The sequence below is a fragment of the Ovis canadensis genome, chromosome 2, assembly GCF_042477335.2.
Source record: "Ovis canadensis isolate MfBH-ARS-UI-01 breed Bighorn chromosome 2, ARS-UI_OviCan_v2, whole genome shotgun sequence".
NCBI lineage: Eukaryota > Metazoa > Chordata > Mammalia > Artiodactyla > Bovidae > Ovis > Ovis canadensis.
The window spans coordinates 236,394-256,267 of record NC_091246.1 but is presented as its reverse complement, the minus strand read 5'-3'; the positions used below and the strand labels follow the sequence as shown (position 1 = coordinate 256,267).

The 19,874-nt window shown below is 49.9% G+C and overlaps 2 protein-coding genes across 7 annotated transcripts in view; one reads left to right on the top strand and one right to left on the bottom strand.

Annotated features, from left to right (window-relative positions):
- Window positions 1–666: 666 nt before the first annotated feature.
- Window positions 667–15,961, bottom strand: ACP1 (acid phosphatase 1). Of its 6 annotated transcripts, none has more exons than XR_011253872.1 (6): window positions 15,229–15,935; window positions 10,950–11,023; window positions 10,588–10,862; window positions 3,560–3,621; window positions 1,704–1,809; window positions 667–1,579 (listed from the first exon to the last, which is right to left on the bottom strand). XR_011253872.1 is itself a non-coding variant. In XM_069573798.1 (6 exons), exons 1-6 carry the CDS (start codon window positions 15,269–15,271, stop codon window positions 1,502–1,504), a joined length of 477 nt encoding a protein of 158 aa, XP_069429899.1. In that variant the 5' UTR covers window positions 15,272–15,961; the 3' UTR covers window positions 667–1,501. The 6 variants fall into 6 exon arrangements, 4 of the variants coding, with proteins under 4 accessions (XP_069429899.1, XP_069429898.1, XP_069429900.1 ...); XM_069573798.1 differs by having other exon boundaries at window positions 10,588–10,701; window positions 15,229–15,961; XM_069573797.1 differs by having other exon boundaries at window positions 10,749–10,862.
- The window catches only part of SH3YL1 (SH3 and SYLF domain containing 1), a 63,783-nt gene continuing 59,334 nt past the window's right edge, over window positions 15,426–19,874 (top strand). The window contains exon 1 of the mRNA XM_069573796.1: window positions 15,426–16,054. Within this exon, the coding sequence (XP_069429897.1) occupies window position 16,054 (1 nt within the window). The 5' untranslated portion in view covers window positions 15,426–16,053. The remainder of the gene's footprint in view (window positions 16,055–19,874) is intronic.

The following is a 19,874-nucleotide window of genomic DNA, read 5'->3' as shown; positions in this document are numbered from 1 at the left end:
CTTTACTTTTTAGAGCTACCATCATCAAATCCTCAGTCTACCTAACTCAAGTCTTCAGGACGAGAGTCTTACGTAGCACAGTCTTCAGCCAAACCTCGCCAGCGTTTCACCTCTGCTACCCCTGACGACAGCCTTATTCGCCCCTCAGGGCCAAGTTAGTTAGGACTGAATGCCCCGACCTGAGACCCTCATGAGACTGAGGACGGGACACCATGCCTCTGCGCTCTCCCTGCTGCTGAGTGACCGTCACTCAGACTGACCTGAGACTCAGTCCTCCCAGGGCTTCAGGTCACCAGCTGTGGACCGGGGTGAAGACTTGGAGAAACGCTGTCCCTCATCGAGCCCTCCACGCAGTCTCTCTTGGGGTCCCAGCCCCACCCTCTGCTGAGGGTACGGGGAGGCAAGGCTATGGCTGAGGGCCACCAGCTTCCCCCATGAACAGATGAGTCAAGCGGAAGCCACGCGCTCGCTCAGCAGGCCCGCTCCTCAGGCTCCTGCCTGGCCCTGAGCAGACAGGCAGACCGCAGCCCAGACGCGGGGACGGGAGCCCAGGCGCTCTGGCTCTCCCTCACCTCTCAGTGAGAGCAGGCCTCCCTCACCTCTCAGTGAGAGCAGGCCTCCCTCACCTCTCAGTGAAAGCAGGCAGACACCAGGCTTGCACCGCGCTTGCATTTCTGCCATTTCCCGTTTATTTGAGAACAATTTTTTCTGACATATATTCATATGAATTTTAGATCAGTTATTTCAAAGTGCGCACAAATTATGTACATTTCCCTATAACCAGGCGCTGACAAAAGAATACTTATCAACATTTAGGCATTCCAACATAAAAGGACTTTTTCCAACTTAATACTTTTTCCCACACAAGGCGATCTATAATTGACATTCGGGCAGTTACACACGTCGCGGACACAGTCCCGAAGCTGGTAAGATAAACCAGCACACACGCCCTTCTCCCGGATGCGACTGCATTTCCAGAGGCAAAGGGGTTCAGATGGGAACACATAAGGTGACTTCCTTATGAAATGAACCACACAGACACAAACCAGGAAGCAGTGAAGGTGAAGAAGAGCCCCACGGAGCAGCTCCTCCCCGTTCTGAGTGCGCCCGCGCGCCCTGAGTGAGTGGCAGCTCCCGCGCTGGGCGCCAGGCCCCGGGGGGCGGTGTGCGCAGGCCCCGAGGGGCGCCTCGCTCCACGTCCCCATGCTCTCCTGGGCTCTGCTCCACTCTTCGACTGCTCCACTGCTTTCGTAACTGGGCGTAGTGGGAGGTTTAGCTGGTCTAAGGAACTCTTACCCCAAATAAACTATCTGAATCAAAGGTTTTTTATTTACTCTTTCGTCAAACACAAAGACTGACTTCCATCTACAATTATTTTTTCAGGTGAGAAACAGCGAGTCAACTGAAGAGAGGGCTGCAGCCTCGGCTCGGGAACGGCGACACGGCTGACACTGGACACACGGCCTGGGGGGACGAGCCTGGGCCACAGCGGGACGGCCGGTCAGCGCACCTTCTCCAGGAAGGCCCTGCAGCACCGCACACACTGCTGGTAGACGGTCTCAAAGTCGGCCTCGTTGCCCTGGAAGGACAGGGAGAGAGCAGAGTGAGAGCCAAGGAGGAGTCCGCCTTCAGGGAGCCGGCCTCCGACCCCGACGGCAGGCGCTCGTCTGTGAGCACCAGGACGGAAGTCAGACCACACTTACATAATAGGGATCTTCAATGATAAGCTGTTTCTGTGGATCATAGCTCCCGAGCAGTTCGATTTTCGCTCTGCAGTTTTTAACTTGATTACTTTTTCTATTCAAATCTCTGCAAAATTGAAACATGAACTTAGTTTTCTGATCTATGGCTTCCAGTTAAACTGGGACATCTGCTAGGGTTTTATGAAGGATCCGTATCAAAATCCAGCAAAAGTGACCTGATATAAAAAGGAAACCAAACACTCGGCAGTTGGGCACAGCCTCCAGGTGGCTGCCCCCGAGGGCTCTCTCCCCCCCAGGCAAGGGGGCTCCGACGGCAGCAGCTTTCCACAGGAGGTGCACCCTCAGGCCGGACAATAACTAGCACTCTTCTCTGAAGCACACGTCCAGGAAGACCCAGGGCCAGCAACCGAGCAAGAAGACAGGGCAGCACTCAAAAAGCCACGAAGACCAGGTCCCAGGGGGTGGCAGGCTTCCTGGGGAGGCCGTCTGCTCCCACCTCAGCCTTCTCACTCAGCTGCGTGGGGCCTGATTAACAACCTCCACAGGGGAGGCCAGCGTCTCACAGGAAACCTGCAGGCCTCAGAGCGCAGAGCCTCCCTGAGAAGCCCGAGGCTGAAACGAGAAGGGCGCGCAGGGCTGGGGTGGCAAGGGCTGTACCACCAAATGCCGACCGCCTCTGGGAACTTCTCTAATAAACATGCCACACAGAGCTCTCTAGCAAGATACTGCTGGTACTGAGAAGCTACTCAGCGAGAAAAAGGAGGCCAAGCAAGTGAAACACAAAACAGAAAGCTTACACGTTTTAATGAACTTAATGAAAGCCTAGTAAGCTCAGTGCATCCATACCTGTCCACCCCACAAGAGCGACTCAAGGAAAGAGCTTCTCTTAATGAAGCGCGTGCACATTTACGGGTTAGCAGGGAGGCAGCCAGGGTGGCCTGTCCCCTTGGTGCAGGCAGACCAGGGGGCCCTGCAGGCAGACTGCGGCACGCAGCTTCGCGCCTGCCTCATGGCGGCACACGGCCACACGGTCCTCGGAGCCATCAGATGCACTGTGATCACTCAGCTTTGCACCGTTGGCACATTATATCATGTGGTTTGTTGGGTTTAATTCTCACACACGTGGCCCACCCTAGACTTCACAAGAGAGGCCCCGGGGACCGGTGCTAGGCACGCAGTGCTGCAGAAATGCCACCAAGTTCCCTCTCACCCAGATTTAGGTCCCAAGGGTCCAACCCACGTGAGGTGACAGAACAGCGGCGATGTGAGAGTCAGGCCCTGCAGAGCCGAGGCCCAAAGTCCGCCACGTCCACCCCTGAGCCGTGAACCTGGGCATGTGATGAGCCCCTCTGCACCTCGAGTTCCCAGTGACAGGACAGGGCCAGCGTGCACTTTGGGGCTAGTGTTCTGGTGTGCAGAACAACTTTTCTCTAATAACTTAATCTTGTTTATAAGCTGATGAAGGCAGTCAACAATTTAAATGGAGTAAAGTCTGTTTTGGTCAGTCTTTCTTTTGGGGTGGGGGTGGGGCAGCAATAAAGGGGAGTAAGATGAGACATAATGAAACACCGTGCTGTCCATGAGTCATCACAGCAATAACAAACTCTCTCTTCTGCAAAACAAAGAATCACCTTACATGTCAGACTCATCAAAAGGCGTGCCTCAGTGTAAACACACCTATGAGACTCAATTCTAAATGACTGGATTTCTCACTCTTCTAAATAAATAATTCTGCATATTATGACCATCACTATTCATTAAAAGTTTAAGGTAATGAAAAAATCATTTTGACAACAAACTGCCTGGCCTATTACTGAAATGAGTCGAAGAGAAATACACTTTAAAAATGTGATTACCTCAGATTGCTCTCATCCATACATAGAATATAATCAAAAGTGGCAAAGTCTTCTTTGGTGACCTAAAAGCAAATGAGAAATCAAAACACAGTGTTTACATTCAGACCAATCAAGCCTAGAGGACCGAAAGCAACTTAAAAAAAAAAAAGCTATACTTGAATCTGCTACTAATTAAGTTAAATCATTTAGGGCACTTTAAAGATAAAACAGAGCTAACCTATTAATAATTTCCTAAAAGAAGTTTTATAAAGTTCCCTAATCATAAGGTGGCATTGTATAGCATCTGCAAGCAAAGCTTACACTTCCTCTTAGAAACAAAGTGTGATGCAGCCAACTTATCACACAGCCCGTGTCTGAGTGCTGCCCTTCACTCTCCAGGCACTCATTCTGAGCCCCAGTGACGGGCGCCCACTGCAGGGAGACACTGTTCTTGTGGGGCTTCGCCCGTGCCGGGCGGGCAGCTCACAGGAGTGACTGTATCTCACGGGAAAATAAAGCAGAGAAGAGGGGAGAGGAAGATGATGTGTGAGTACGGGTCAGGGAAGATGGACTAAGGCAGAAGCGCAGAAGCGAGGCTGTCTGGATCGTCTTTCTCCTGCCTGAACACGCACAGTTTGGACGTGACACGGGTGAGTACCGCTCAGCGCTTTTACTAATTCTAACCTGAACTCGGCATTTGGAGGGCTCCCCTCACAGCTCAGCTGGTAAAGAATTCGCCTGCAATGCAGGAGACCCCGGTTCGATTCCTGGGTCAGGAAGATCCGCTGGAGAAGGGACAGGCTACCCACTCAAGTATTCTTCGACTTCCCTTGTGGCTCAACTGGTAAAGAATCCACCTGCTATGTGGGAGACCTGGGTTTGATCCCTGGGTTGGGAAGATCCCCTGGAGAAGGGAGAGGCTACCCACTCCAGCATCCAGAACTAAGACAGAAACGCATGAGTAACAGTATCTGGATCTTCCTTCTTCTGACTGAGTATCTATAATCTGGACACGGCACAGAAGAGAGTGCCATTCAGTATTTTTACTAATTCTAACCTAAACTTTGCATTTTTTGACATTTATAAACACAAGCCTGCTAAAATATAAATGAAAAATTATTTTATGATTTTTTACTGTTACACTGACAATAAGAAAGGAGCAACCATATTCAACGCTAATAACCTACGAGGGAAAAGAACCTGAAACAGAGCACACATAACAGCACCGTGCTGTACTCCTGAAACCAACACAGCACTGCAAGGCAGCTGCATGTCGACTCAAAAAATGGCAGGAAGGGGGGGAAGGAGGAAGGAAAACATGACCCCAAATCAAAGGTGGAAGTAATTTCTAGGAATGCAGTTTCAATAATCATCTTCATCACTAGAAAAAGTCCCCTGAAATACAGTGGCACAGTGATGGCACAAGAAGACTCTGATAATCTGGTTAAGCAGAGAGCGATACTCGACCACAATCAGTGTTGCAAAAGAACAGGAAATATACTCGTTATTCTGCTAAAAATGATAAATTCTGGCTCTCAGATGCATCTGCATTAGTTTTCAGTATACTATATTAATAAAATACTGGAATCAAATTTTGCTCACATTCCCAAGGTACTAGATTATTTCAAAATATATTAGAACAATTATTATAACTTATTTCCCCAAGTTAGCTGTCTGAAAATGTCCTGGGATTAAACATTGGTTTTAATTTTGCAAAGACTGTGACTGCAAATCCTAAAGTTTAGTAACTGACAGCTACATGTAGCTACATAATGTTAAGATGTTAAAATAACTGTCAAAGAATTGACAATTAAAGAATGCATAGTAAAGGATTTCTGCTTGCAGCTATAAATGAAATAGCTGTGACAAAACAACCCTATTGCTAGAAAAAACTAGAACATGCCCATAAAAACTGAACACTTCTGCACAATCATTAACACACTCCCATGATGGCCTGGCTGAGAAAGGCCAAAATCCCAAGTGCGTGCACAGAGCCAAGCCTGCAAACCTGGGGACTCTCTGCCGCTGCAGGCAAGCCTGGCGACCCGAGAGGCTGACCTGCCAGAGGCAGCAGGCAGCCTGCTCCCACCCCCAGAGCACTTGCTGACCTTGCGCCTCGGCTTGAGGTCGGAAGAAAGGTCTTAAACTTTTTGGCTGCAGAACGTTTTAACTCTTAAAATATTTACCAAAGTTATTAAAAGTAAAACTGTATAAACTATTTGCTTAAAATAATAAAAATTCATTACTTGTTATTATAAATTTTTGTAAATGAAAACAGCTGTATTTTCCACACTGAAACACAGGGAGGAAGACAGCTGCACTGGTTACCTTTCTGCACATCTCTTTAATATCTGCTTATTCAAGACAGGTGGTTATCCTGTGTGCTTCAGCGTCTGATCGGCTGAAATACGCAAACCCAGCCTCATACAAGTCCATAGTTTAAAAGAAGTCTTTTAACACCCATTGTATGACTGCGGATATTCTTTGGTCTTACACCAAAACTCACTAAGCAGTGGTTTCTCACAGGTTACCTGCAATGCGGAATACGAATAGGAAGTCGCATCCGCAAGCTTCTCCTCCTCTGCCCATGCTCACTGCCCAGTCTGACCCTTTGAATGGATCCCTCACTCACACATTTTGGCTGCATGACCGAGGGTCCCTGGACCCCACTGTGGGGATCACGCTTTAGACCCCCAGGAGGGGCTGCTAGCAGCATCTGAGGACACTGTGGTCACCGCAATGGGGGGGAAAGTGGGTGCTTGGCATCAAGAGAGCAGAACCATGCGGCCTCCCGGGCACAGGAAGCCTGGGCAGAAGCACCAGAGGTCAGCCAACAACCTCACCAGCTGGAGAAACTGGAGGTAAGGATGGAGGAGGGAGACAGAGGAGGAGGGAGACCCCAGACAGGGGAGCCTGGTCCCCTCAGGGTCTCTCTCAGAGCACCCGATGAGCTCCTAACAGACTCAGTGCAAGAAGCCAAGAGGACAGGGGGCTGGCAGCTACAGGCCCAGGAAGAGAGAAACAGAACTTGGCCTCCAGACAGAAGCAGCCCCCCGATCAGGTGGGGTTCCGGAGTTCCCCCGAGAGGAGCTGGCCAGGATGGCCAGGGCTCCGTGAAGCAGGACGAGCTCCCAGTCAGCTCCGAACCAGACCCGCCCCGCCAAAGCGAAGCTCCGACAGCGAAGGACCTGAACCCAGAGGGTCCACACGGCTCACACATCGTGCTCGGCATTTAATCCAAATCAGCACGGAAGCAATGAACAAAGCGGAAGGAGAGCAGACTCACAGAGGACCCAGGTGTCAGTCACCAGAGCTTATTTTATCGGGTTGGCCAAAAGCCTCATTTGGGTTTTTCCAGAATGTTACGGAAAATTCCAAACAAACTCTTGCTGTTGCTGTTCAGCTGCTCAGTTGTGTCCGACTCTTCGCGACCCCATGGACTGCAGCACGCCAGGCTTCCCTGTCCTTCACTGCCTCCCAGAGCTCGCTCACACTCAGGTCCGCTCAGTCAGCGACGCCAGCCAACCACCCTGGCCTCTGTCACCCCTCCTCCTCTTACCCTAACCTTTCCCCGGGTCAGGCTCTGCTCCAATGAACTGGCTCTTGGCATCAGGTGGCCAAAGTACTGGAGTTTCAGCTTCAGCATCAGTCCTTCCAGTGAATATTCAGGGTTGATTTTCTTTAGGATTAACTGGTTTGATCTCCTTGCAGTCCAAGGGACTCTCAAGAGTCTTCTCCAGCATCACAGTTTGAAAGCATGAATACTTTGGCGCTCAGCTTCTTTGTGGTCCCACGCGCATACGTGATTACTGGAAAACCCACAGCTCTGACTACATGGACCTCTGACAGTAAAGTGGTGTCTGCTTTTTGATATGCTGTCTAGGTTTGTTAAAACCTTTTTGGCCAACCAAATAAAAAGTTATGATCAGAACTGTTCAAAAAAATATAGGGCAAGATGCATAATTTTACCCGAGAGCTGGAATCAATTTTTAAATGAAATAAAATAAAGTTTCTTAAATAAAATAACAGATATCAGATATTCAATAAAGGCTTATAACAGTTTGAAAACACAGAAAGATTAGTATATCACAAAACAGGTCAGTAGAAAATCTCAGACTAAAAACTAAAGTGAAAAGGATGGAAAAAGTAGAAAAGTCATAAGAAATTTATGTTTAAAATACACTTAGGTTGAATTTCAGAGGAATGAGGGGAAGAAAAATATACACAGACAACAGCCCAGAATTCTCTGGTAAAAAAACTGATAAAAACCATCAGGACACAATTCAGGAAGTGAATGAAGCTGACCACATCAAATTGCTGGAAACTACACACCGAAGAAAAGCTGGAGACGGCAGGAGAGAACGGCAGCAGCAAGCGCAGGAAGCAACAGAATCAGGGCGGAGCGGATGAGCCCTTCCCGCACGGCTATAAGCAGGACCGCCGCCGCTGTGGGCGCAAGTCTCCAAGAGAAGAGAATGCTGGGCCACCTGTGTTACGAGGCCGCTCCACCCAAAGGCGCTGGTAGACAGACTGCCACTAACTGTGGAGAGACACCGAGTCCACAAATGGAGATGCCTGAAGCTTTGCTATGAGCGATACAGAGAATCTCACAAAGGAAAACGCGGACAGAAAGACACGCACTAGAGGGTCCCACTGCCGTAAAGGCAAGAGGTTCGAAGGCGATCTGAGTGGGGCCCTCTGCAGCAGAGGAGGGGAGCTGGTGAGATGCAAGATGCACTGAGCTCCCAGACATCTGTGTACATGTCAAACGAAGTTTACTGGAAAGGAAAGGATGTACCGTAAGGCAAACAACGCTGCAGAACTAACCGGATGTGAGCTCACATACGCCAGAGAGCGATTCACACGTGATGCAGAGGAAAAAGCACCCTACATGTATTTTGTCTGTTAAACTCAGGTTTAGTGGAAGCATTATAGTTCTCACACAAGTTGTGACACGGAGAGGAAACCTGTCAACATTAGAAAAGGCTAAAAAAGAGCAAAGGTCTGTGATACTGACATGTCTTACTAGGACTTTGGAATTTTAAAATAAATCACTGTTGAGAATTTTCTTAAAAGCAACAAGGAAAAGAGAAAGTAGTTTATGTGGAGATGCCGCTTCTAAAACGGGTAATGATTTCATCAGCAATAACTTTCCAGCTTTGTTTTTTTAAGGCATGTGTATTTAAAATACTTCGTTCGTGCCCATTTTTATTATAAACTTAGTATATGAAAAATAATCTGATCTTAAAAATAGAAAACATGAAAATATGATTGCTCATAATTCTCAAGGACTACTCAAAATATTTAAAAAACAGAAAGTAGAAATTGGCAAGGAATCCGAAACCCTGAAGAGATTAGAGTGGAGAAATGATATAAAAAATGTTTCATCTCTGTCCAGCGAAATTCCACTTAAGGAAGGGTTTTTTAATAGTTAAATAGTAAATTGTCAATACACATAGTCAACTGACATAGCCAGAAAGTTAGTTCGCAGATCTCAGAATAAATTAAGACAAAACTAATCTATGTATTACTAATTCCTGAGACATACACGTGCTAAAAGTATTTCTATAGCAATTTTGTTTTGTGAATTTTCTGGCTCACATTCCGCCAAATAAACCTGCAATTAAATCCAAGTTCTACTACTTGGCAGCTGGGTGCCCTTCACTAAGTCATTCATTTTCTCTCTGGAAGTGTTTCTTGATCTGCAGAATGTGTTTGTCAACCACTCTCTCCCATAATTGATAAAAATTAAGATAATAATTTAAAATATGATGCATGGCAAAGCAGCCTGCAAAGTTTTAAGTAGAGACAAGATTTAGTGTAACAATGACTAAAAGATCTCTATCTAGTTTTACAGAAAGTTCTGATTTAAGCACTAGTACTCAATTACAGTTCCCACGCTGCCATCCATACTTATAAACATGCGACATGTTTGACAAGCGATTTTGAAAGAGTTGGCTTCTCCTCCAGGTGTGGGCTGCCACGCTCTGACACCAAGCCACAGCCCTTCTCGGGGTATGCGCGGTTCAGCTGGCATCCCAGTCCACACAGCTGTACATTTTGTTAGGATGATACGAAACAAAGTTCGAAGGTTTTAGGTTTTTTAAAACATCCACTGAATCTCCACAATACAATCATACTGATAAAGTAACAGCTCCCGTAGAACAACACAGCAGTCGGGAAGGAGGCCTATTTCTGCAGAAGCTGGTCCCCATGGCTACAGAAGTTCCCGGTGCCAGTACCCTCTGCAGCTTCTACACAAGGAGGGCCAGGGCTGGCTGCCCTCGGGCCCCGATGTCTCGCCAGGCATGCCTCCACGGAACCCTCCCTCCCCTACCCCACAGTCCCATGTGAGTCTGGAACCCTACAGGCACCCACCAGGCCAAGTGGCCATTGAAATGTGTTTTAATTTAAAATTCAGCTCCCATCACACTGGCCACACCTCAAAGCTGCAAGAGCCACATGCAGCTGGTGGACTCCACCCTGGAAAGCAGGTGAGATGCGCAGCCTTGATGCAGAATGCTCTGCTGGGCCACATTCCAGAACCCAAGCTCAGAAGTAAAACTGCTCTGTGCAGAATACGCATCCATAAAAATATCAGCATCACCCTGTATTTCCAAGGCACTTCACAGGTGGAGGTGTTTTTGTATTAACGGCAGCACTGTATTCTCTTGGGTTGGCCAAGAAGTTCATTCAAGTTGTTCTGTAAGATGTCACAAAAAACCCAAACAAACTTTTGGGTCAGGCCAGTAGCAACGGCCTTGCAGTGGAGGCAGAGCAGGTCACCGTGAGCCAGAATGACAGGACACCAGGAATAAACAGGACACGACAGCTCAGGGCACCCAGCACTCAGCCAGGGCTCTCTCGACCTCGGACTCTAGAAAGCCAATTCCAAGGCCGCACAAACCCTTCAGAACTGTGGGCCCAGGACGGGGGCACTGTGGCTGGTTCAGCCAACGTTACACAAGCACATTCACTACACGTAAGTCTCATTAAGCTTCGCAGGTTATGGGATCAGTGTATGAGAAAGTAAACAAAGTTTCTTCTACCTGTCTTGCTTTATGGGCTGTGTTAATGCCATGATTTCTTAGGCAGCTCACAGCTCTTGGATCTGGTGACCGGCCCACGTTCCAGTCAGAAACAGCGCCACTGTCAATGACCCACTGCAACATAAAACACACAAGCGCACTTTCAAGGTCAAGTACGGTACCTGCCGGGCAACGTGACTCATGGGGATGCCATGCTTCTTCATGCAAGCCTGCCCCCGATAATCAGGAGGGTTTCCTAGTTCATACGTGGATGTCGCTGCACTGTCTATCCTCCACTGCAGGAGAAAAAAAGAATTCTTTTCACAATTTTCTGCCCCAAAGCCAATCAAGTTGGCCTCTTTAAGACAGTGAACGGTACTTACATTATCTGAAATGCTTTGATCCGTTACAAGTTTCCTGAAAACCGCTTCTGCAATGGGTGATCGACAGATGTTGCCTTAAAGAGAGGTGGGGGAGCAGAGAGTGAGCGTCTGGTTTGAGGGGGTGCAGGCGCTGAGCCCCGCGGCGCACAGGCTGCAGGCGGCGGGCGGTGAGGCGCACTCGCCTCTTCGCAGTGGCTGCCACCAGCGCGCCGCAAGGCCCGGCGAGACAGCCGACCCAGCCCCACTCTGACTGCAAGCCAAGCATCCAGACACACAAAGCACCAACGGCGAGGACATTAGGAACCAGAACAGTCAGGGCCAAAATCACCTTCTTCCAGTTTGCATCACTGACCCAGAAGCTAATCATGAAATCAGTAAAGTGGGTTGCAACCAGTCTGATTTAAAAATGATACAGAACAGACTTTTAAAATATGTACTTTCAAGTATACTGCACACAATAAAGCAATATGTTGTTTCATAAAATACAGAAGCAAATACATTTAGGCCTAACAGTGGTTCTACACAGCCTTCTACTGAAGGACCTGTGCAGAGCCCTTGCTTGAGCGCCGTGCACCCAGGAGCTGGCCAGCTTGGGTAGGACAGTCCTCCAAGCAGTCCAGTCTGCCCAGAACTTTTATCAGCTGCAAGTTCATGGATTTCCAGGACCACCCTCAGTTCAAACTAGCTGGCCACAATTTTGGGGGTCTGCACCTGATGTGAAGAGCTGACTCACTGGAAAAGATCCTGATGCTAGGAAAGATTGGGGGCAGGGGGTGAAGGGGTGACAGAGAATGAGATGGTTGGATGGCTTCATCAACTCAATGCATATGAATCCGAGCAAACTCCAGGAGGTCGGGAAGGACAGGGGAGCCTGGCGTGCTGCAGCCCAAGGGGTCACAAAGAGCTGGACACGACTTAGTGACTGACCAACAACAGGTTCAGTATTTCTCTCAAAGGACTGCAGAATTCAGGCAGACGTTATAGTTTCACTATTACAAAAAGACACAGACAGAACCAGCCAAACTCAGAGGGCACAGTGAAGATTCTGGAAGAGTTCTAAATAGGAAACTCTGGTCTTCAGGGACAGGTCATCTTCCCATCATCCATGTGTGACAATACTCAGGGTATTGCCAATCCAGGATGCCACCCAGAGCTCCAGTGCCAAGGACTTATTGGGAGTAACTATAATTAATTTATAGCTTAATTAGCTATAATTAAACTCAATTAAAACAAGAAAATAAATGCTGATAGAACAGGAAAAGAAGATAACAACAACATTTCTTATAAGAAAAAAAGAACAATTAGGCTGGTCTGTAAAGGATGAAAAGTACTTATCAATAAACACTGATTAATTGTAGGAAAAGGCCACCCGGCACCACTGAGCTCTCACTTCCCGTGGTGCTGGCTGGACACAGCAGCAGCACACACCCTCCAGCTGGTCCACTGCACAGAAACACCCAGTGCTCACAGTCTTGCCAGAACAAGCAGTTCCGTTCTTTTCTGCCATCACCCTTACTGATGGCAAACAAGTGACACTCTTCTGCACTTCAATCTGAAAAAGGTCCATGTAAACGCGCTTTGAAGGAATAAAACTTTCACCTTTCGGAAATGCACTGCTGCTACTATCCTGCATACAGGCTGCCAAGTGAAATGGCAAACGGTGACCTCAAATCCCATCAGGACGCCACGTCTCACCCCCTCCACCACACAAGCTCACTTTCAATGGCGGCTCTCCCTCTTGTGGCAATCATCCTCTTCAGTCCGGTCTCAACACAACCCCTGAGCTCCCCACCGCTGCTCCAAGTCTTCCAAAGGCTTAGCTCACTCAGTGACCCAAGTCCAGTCCCAACACAACAGCTCAGCGGCCACAACCCCTGAGCTCCCCACTGCTGCTCCAAGTCCTCCAAAGGCTTAGCTCACTCAGTGACCCAGGTCCTCACACAGCCTCACCAGGTCCGTCCTCCACAGGACCTAATGTGGGTCTGAAAACTAGTAGGTCAGGACCCACCACCTTTGTGTACAGTTCTCAATGCTAAAAATAACTTTTACATTTTCAAGCGACTGAAAAAGCTCAGAAGTACAGTATGTTGTGACGTGAGACTGTTCCACAGAATCCAGATTCCAGGGGCACGGCCGGTCACACCGGGCACGGCCGGTCGTGCACCGGCGGGGCTGCTTCTGCACTGCGCTTCTGGTGTGGCCGGCGAAGCACACGTACCTGTTCTCCGGCTCTTTAAAGGGTTTGCTGACTTCTGCCTCAGAACACTCACTGTACGTGCACCGAGAATGGACAAGTTTCGGAGCCACTGGGCGCTGAGAAAACGAGTCGACATTATCTCCAAGTCCTCGGGAACTGAGGCAAGTCCGTCCGGAAGCAGCTCGGGCACCGGGCCCAGTGCTGCGGCTTCGCTGCTGTGTCGTGAACACGGCCAGAACCCTCATTTCAGAATCTTTCACCTGCTTTCCTCCAGGTCCAGGATACTTTTCCAAAATACCCTATGCTTGCTTCCCTACTTTTTCCAAGTCTTTCTTCAAATGGCACCTTCTCAGTAAGGCCTCTCCCCAAAACCCTTCTTTCAACTGCGCTCCACTCCCATCTGCCCCTCCTGCCTTAAGTGTTAACACCAGCTAACTGAGTAGCCAAATACTTGATTGTTGATGACACAATGTGAGCTCTGGAGAGGCAGGGATTGTTGTCTGTTTTCCTCACCACTGTATCCCCAGCACTCAGAACAGTGCCTGGTACCATGGCAGCTGCTGGAAAAAGAAAGCGTACTGAAGAAAAACTCACACAAGCAGATATCTCCCATCAAGAGCCAGCAGAGTGCACCACGCCAGCCTATCAACACCGCTAAGTAAAACAAGCACAGCAACGGAACCCTATTAGCTACTCAACATAGACCGAACCACCCTTTAACAAAGCTGCTGAGTCCATCAGTCACCTTCAGTGTAGAGCTTAAAATCAAATGGCGCCCACTTCAACGTGAAACAAGGAAGCCTCTCACTTTTTCCTTCACAGATATTCAATTCCACAAATACTTGAATACATTTTGTCTGAAAGCTGTAAACGGAAAGAAAAATAAGCCACAGTCATTGCAGCAGGCTTTCAAGTAATCATAATAAAATTCATGTGAGGAAAGATGTCTATAAAGGGTCATGGGAACAATTACCTGCACCAAGAGGAGCTGGAAAAAGTAAAGAAGGAAATGCTTGGGTCTGACCTTTTAGAAAGCTTCTCCTGGAAAAATGCAAAGTGAGTTCCCAGAAAGAAGTACACAGTGGAAGGCACGCTGAGCAGATGAAAAGCAAGGGAGCAGGCAGCCAGAGGGCGTGCGGGTAGGAAATAGGAAACCAGGGAAAGTGGAAAAGGCCAAGCCGATCTCTGCGGTCTTCTGGAAGAGCGCACCTTAAGAGGAGTGGAAAAGCTACGATTCTGCAGGAAATGCAGACTCATCCAGAGCTTTTTATGGACTACTGGCCATTTAGGCCTTTTCCTCTGGGAATTAAGGAGATGGGGTGGAAGTGCTGAGGTGCCGTATCAAAGGAAGAGTCCTGAAATCTAAAGGGACACTGAACCCTATTTTAAGAAAGGAAGGCTGATTGCTGAAACCTTAAAAATGAAATAATTTCGAGCTGGAAAGTACCTGAAGAATTAAAAGGGAGAAAAATACCTTCATTTCATGCAGAGAAATATTGGCACGTGGGGCTGTTACACAGCGACCTACAGAATCAAATCTCCCGGGTTTGAATTTTACGAGAAATCCTAAGGCTTCGCACTCCATCTGCCTTTAAGTGCGCTCCATCTGCGAGCCTGAGGCAAGGAAACAGGCCAGCAAACCAGTGCTATCGTGGGGCTCGGGTATCGGAAGACCCTTAAAGGTCAGATCAGTTCAGCGGCCTCGGGTTTACCTGCAGGGGAAGGAATTATAGGCAAGTACGACGGCAAGAGCCCCGGCTTGGAGTGCAGATGCTGCAGGTGAGCGGGGACCCGGGCTTGAGAAGACCGAACAAAAGCTAGAGACCCAGACCTGCACAAAGGAGTCGGCTCAGTCACCGGACTTAGAACCGGGCTTGTCAAGAGCACCCCGCGTACAGAGCCGCCCGGCGGCCGCGGGGCGCAAACACGGGGCGCCGCGCACCGACCACCCTCGGGTCTCCCCTCTCTGGCCGCCTCCCCAGCACTTTCCCTGGTTCAGCGGCGCAGCGCAGCTCAGAACGCGTGACGCCCTACCCAGCCCTCCGGGAAGCTCAGAGCGGGGCTAGGTCGGCGCCGTCTCACCCAGACACACGAACAGCACCGACTTGGTCACCTGCTCGGCCATCTTCCCGCGCGCGCAGAGGCGCCCAGTACCAACGTCGGAGCGCTTCCGGCGCGGCGCCTGCGCACTGCGAGCGGCCCGCCCGTGCGCCTGCGTAGTCCGGCGCCGACCTCCGGGGCGAGCGGGCGGTTTTGCGCTTGCGCGGTCTGGCCCCAGCGCCGCCGGCTGGAGGCGGAGCCGCGAGCCACCTGGAGGCCGTGGGGGAGGGGGCGGCGGGGCGGCGCCGAGAGCCACCTGAGGGGGGAGGGCGCCGGGGCAGAGCGGGGCTCGCGCCGCCGGGGGCCGCCGGGGCCGGAGAGGGCGTAGCCCCGGGCCGCAGGGGTTCGCGGAGCCGCAGGGCGAAGCCAGCGCGGCGGGGCCTGCCCGGCGCCCTCGGGTCCTCGCGGGGCGCTCAGGTGAGCGCGTGACGGCCGCCCTCGGGGGCGGGGCCACGCGCGCCGCCTGAGCCGGGGCCCCGCCCCCGCCCGGTGGGGCCGCCGCGCTCGGCCCGCGCCGGCCGCACGGCCGTGGGCTGCGCGCTCGCCGACCGCCGGCTGCCTCCGGGCCCGAGGCCGGGCGCGCCCGCTAACTGCGAGTCCGCGCCGAGCGGGGCTCCCGCGGCGGGAGCGTGTGGACCCGCCCCTCACCTGGCCCAGGTGTGCGCCGCCCGCCGCGGCCTCACCTGCGCAGGTGTGCGCCGCCCCCAGCGGCCCCCGCCCGGGGGCGGAGCCGCGGCGGCGCCCGCCCTCTCCCCGGGCGCGGTGCGCAGCGCCGGGGTGCCGGAGCGGGCCAGGCTCGGGGTCGCGAGTGAGTAGGGGCGTCGGCGCGGGCCTCTCCTGGTCTCGGGGCTGCCTCCGGGCCTCAGGGTCTCGCTGGGGAGGGTCATCTTCGGGGGAAAAGGGAGAAGCCGCGTCTCTGGGGTTGTTTGCCGTTGCGCGTCTTTTAAGGCTGTCATCCCACACGAGCTGTCAGAAGTTAAAAGGACTCTCCACAAACGTGGTTGTGATGCGAACTCAGGCCCCGTCGATGCGATAAACAGACAAGCTTTTCTTGTTTCCAGTTTTTCGGTTATCATTCATTTTATACGATGTGTAAATAGTTAAAGCTGGAAGCCAGGTATTAGTTGCTGTCCTTTGGTTTCCTGTGTGTAAGTGCAGGTCATTCGGGACCTCTGTAAGAGCCATCTGGGCTGCGTCGGCCTCTGACTCGGGCAGGAGTCCGGGTGCTGCCCTTGCTCCGCGACCTCCTGAGGCATAGCTGCCAGGCCCTCCAGGCTCAGCCGCGCTTTGCGGGTATCGCTTAGGGGAGACTGCAGCCCGGCTCTGAGAGCCCTGGACCCTGTATCTCTTTGCTGTGGTAGTTTTTCCTTGTTTAAAGAAGCAGGAAACTGCTCCGAGTTGCTAGATGACCAGACGGTAATGAGATGGAGCCTGCTAGGTGGAAATGTGTCGTTTCCACTCCCTCTCAATTGGAGTGTCGCCACTGCTGCTGAGGCTGAGTTGGAGAGAATGACACAGACAGGGGACCCCTGCCCACAGACAGTAGGAAGCTGATGGCCCCAGAATGTTCTACCAAAAGGGCGAGGTTCCTAGGTTTTATTTTATACACAGAACATGCAGTGTTCTGCGTTTCTGTCCTCGTGAGACTTTTACTGGGATGTGAGAGATGCCTGAGCTAATAATGGGTTTGTCAGACACTGCACACACCCTCCTCGGAGAAACAAGTCTCCAGTGGTTCTGTTTAGTTCTTTGCGGGGCCTGCTGTTGAAATACCTGTGCAGTGACCAGCTGCAGGAAGGAAGTTGTTACTTCCAGCCTGTTTATCATGCTTAAACTAAGGAGAATTGGTTACCTGGTTTACAAATGTTCTATTTAAACAAAGTTTCTATAAACTTAGTTAATACTGCTCCTCATTGTTTGAAAGATTTAAAAAATTGTTTAAAAGAAATTGTTGCTCATCAAGAGTGATTTGATGCTTTTATTGCATTTAGGAAATTTTCTCAGGGAGTTTCTCTCTGTTTAGAAATTAGGAAGTGGTGTTTGGAAAGGAGACTGCTGACAAGTCAAGGGGATGCTGCTGCCAGGTCGCTAAGTGGCCAGTGGGCACAGCTACGTACAAGTAGTCGTGGTAAGACGCTGTCCTGTGCAGCTGAAGACCTTAGCACACTGAATTTTATTTTCTTTGGGAGGAATCAATTTTTCACAGTCAGTGATCAGACTAGAGTGGCATATAGTCTTACTCTAAGCCAGGATCACTCTTCAGCTTGAGAAACGGTAAAGAGTAAAAGTCAAGGGTCTCCTTACGCTGGAAGTTATGGGTCTCGTCACTCTTCTGTCCCCTATCCAAAGCCTGAAGTCAGGGGAACAGAAAAGAGGCAAAGGCCGCGATAATGTTTGGGGTTCAAATGATCCTTGTGGTTTGAAGTTTGGACTAGAAGGTTAATGACCTGACCAGAGGGGCCCATTTTGATTTCTAGAACTGACAGACTTTGTCTCCTTAAGACAAAGGAAGCAGTTAAGCCTGGATCACAGAAAGATTGGTTTAAGAAACAATGGCCACAGTTATCAGGCAGTGGTATCCGTGATGATGGTATACTAATAAAGCTAAAGACAATATTTCAAAGGTTTTTGAAAGATCACATATAAAGTTTCTTTTAGCTAAGACTTATAGCCAAACTAAAAATTTGTAGAAAATTTCCTATAGATAGCCTTCTCGTAATTGAGACTCTGTTGAGGAAAATAATATATTGGATGCTTGTCATCAACAGAAGGAAAGTTTGGAAGCCCTTGAAGTCTTACAGTGTTGAGGTGCTGGGAGGGGCCGTTCCCCTCCTGCGTTCGTTCCAGACCTCTGAAGGGTCAGACAGGAAACTAGTCAGTCTTATCTCCTAGGTGGCAACTTTCTCTAAGTAGATTCTAATGTCCTGGTTGCCCCCAGTGCCCCCAGCCCTGAGTTTAATACCCTCTGATCAGTACGGAAATTATTTCTACATCTTAAGGTCATTTCAAGGTTTTGAGGTTTCAAAAGTAAAAATTTTCTCCTCAGTATTAACAAAAAAAGTCCTCTCAATTAAAAAAAAAGACGACTTAGTACGGGAATTTTTGATTATTCTAGTTACTTTTCATTTTATTTCGTTCTTAGCTGCACAGGGCTTTGCTGCAGGGTGTGGGCTGCTCACTGTGGCGGCTCCTGTTGCAAAGCACTGGCTCTAGGCATGTGGGCTCAGCAGTTGTGGCTCAGTTGCCCGACAGCCTGTGGGATCTTCCAGGACCAGGGATCGAACCAGTGTCCCTTGCATTGCAAGGCAGATTCTTAACCAGTGGACCACCAGGGAAGCCCTCTTTCAGCTACTCTAGAGGAAATTCTGCCTCTGTGTTCTTGGCTTGAGGTTTGGCACCCATCCTCCTCTTAGGAGGAAACTCAAATATTTATGTATAAGTTGCTTTGCCTTGGAATTCAAGAGACTTAAAACTTTTATGAATGTTCAGATGCAGACCATGACTTAATAGTGACCTGTATCTTCATAACTCAGCAACATGATGATACCAACCTTCTGATGAGACCGTTCCCCTCTGCCTCATGGTCAGCAGAGGAAGAGCCGCAGCGTGATACCGAGGACTGGTACTGAGGCCTGTCTCTAAATCATCATTGTTACTTGTTGGCTCTGACAGAGAAATTCGATATACACAACCATGATTGGGCAATATGCTTTTATTAGAGATTCAGTAGGATCTGTGCTATTCAAACGCATTAGCCAGGCTCTCCTGGAGTTCAGCTGAACACGAAGCTGTCCTCACCATGGCCAGCCTTGTGACACCCGTTCTCAGTGACCAGGGCTGTGTCTGGCACTCCGGCTCAGTGGTCTGCAGGCATCCCAGCTGGATCTGAATTCCCCAGCCCAGTAGCTTCCCTTCCCATGTTTAGAAAAGAGGCTCTGACCTTCCCTAAACAGGATGTTTGCAATAGCAACTCTCAACATGGAATTTTCTTATTTAACTGGTTTAACTCTGCTTGGTTGATAGAGTTCAAAGTAGAAGGTCTTTTGGGGGTAGGATTTATGATCATTTACTAAACTTTAGTTGCACGTTCCAGAAAATCTGATCCAAACTGGCTTTAGCAGAAGAGGATTTTACTGGCCCATGTGCCTGAAGAGGGGGCTTCCCAGGTGGTGCTCGTGGTAAAGAATCCGCCTCCAGTGCAGGGCTGGTTGTGGCTTCAGCTGTGGCCCCGCCCTGGCTGAAGGAGAGCCAGCAGAGCCCAGCTTCCCTCTCTAACTCTAGTCAGGAGCTCCTCTAGTCAGGAGCTTCTCTGCACAGCTCTGCTCTCAGGCTCTCCCCAGTGGTGAAAAAATACCTGCAAGAGAGTTCTGACAGCTCCCACACAAACCCGGCCAGACGCTGGTGTGGATCAGCTCTGGTTACAAAGCTCTGCTGTGGCACAGGGAGGACACTTGTTCTGATTCAGCAAATGGGTCACCTGTCCTGCTCTGGATGCTGTTTTAGGGGGAACAGACAAATTGCTGGTCCCCCTCAAAAGACATAGATATTTAGCAGCCAAAGGAACCAATTTCCACTGCAGTTTATTAATGCAAGGCAGTGAGAGAGACTGAGCCTCTGTGTGCTTTATA

Bases quoted from the DNA above. Each gene is read 5' to 3' on its own strand.
- ACP1 (XM_069573798.1), bottom strand. From the start codon at position 15,271: ATGGCCGAGCAGGTGACCAAGTCGGTGCTGTTCGTGTGTCTGG. The intron at 10,702-10,949 runs GTAAGTACCGTT...TTTATGTTGCAG, and splicing joins ATCAAAGCATTTCAGATAAT to TGGGTCATTGACAGTGGCGC. The intron at 3,622-10,587 runs GTAGAAGAAACT...ATTTGCTTTTAG, and splicing joins CAGCCCATAAAGCAAGACAG to GTCACCAAAGAAGACTTTGC.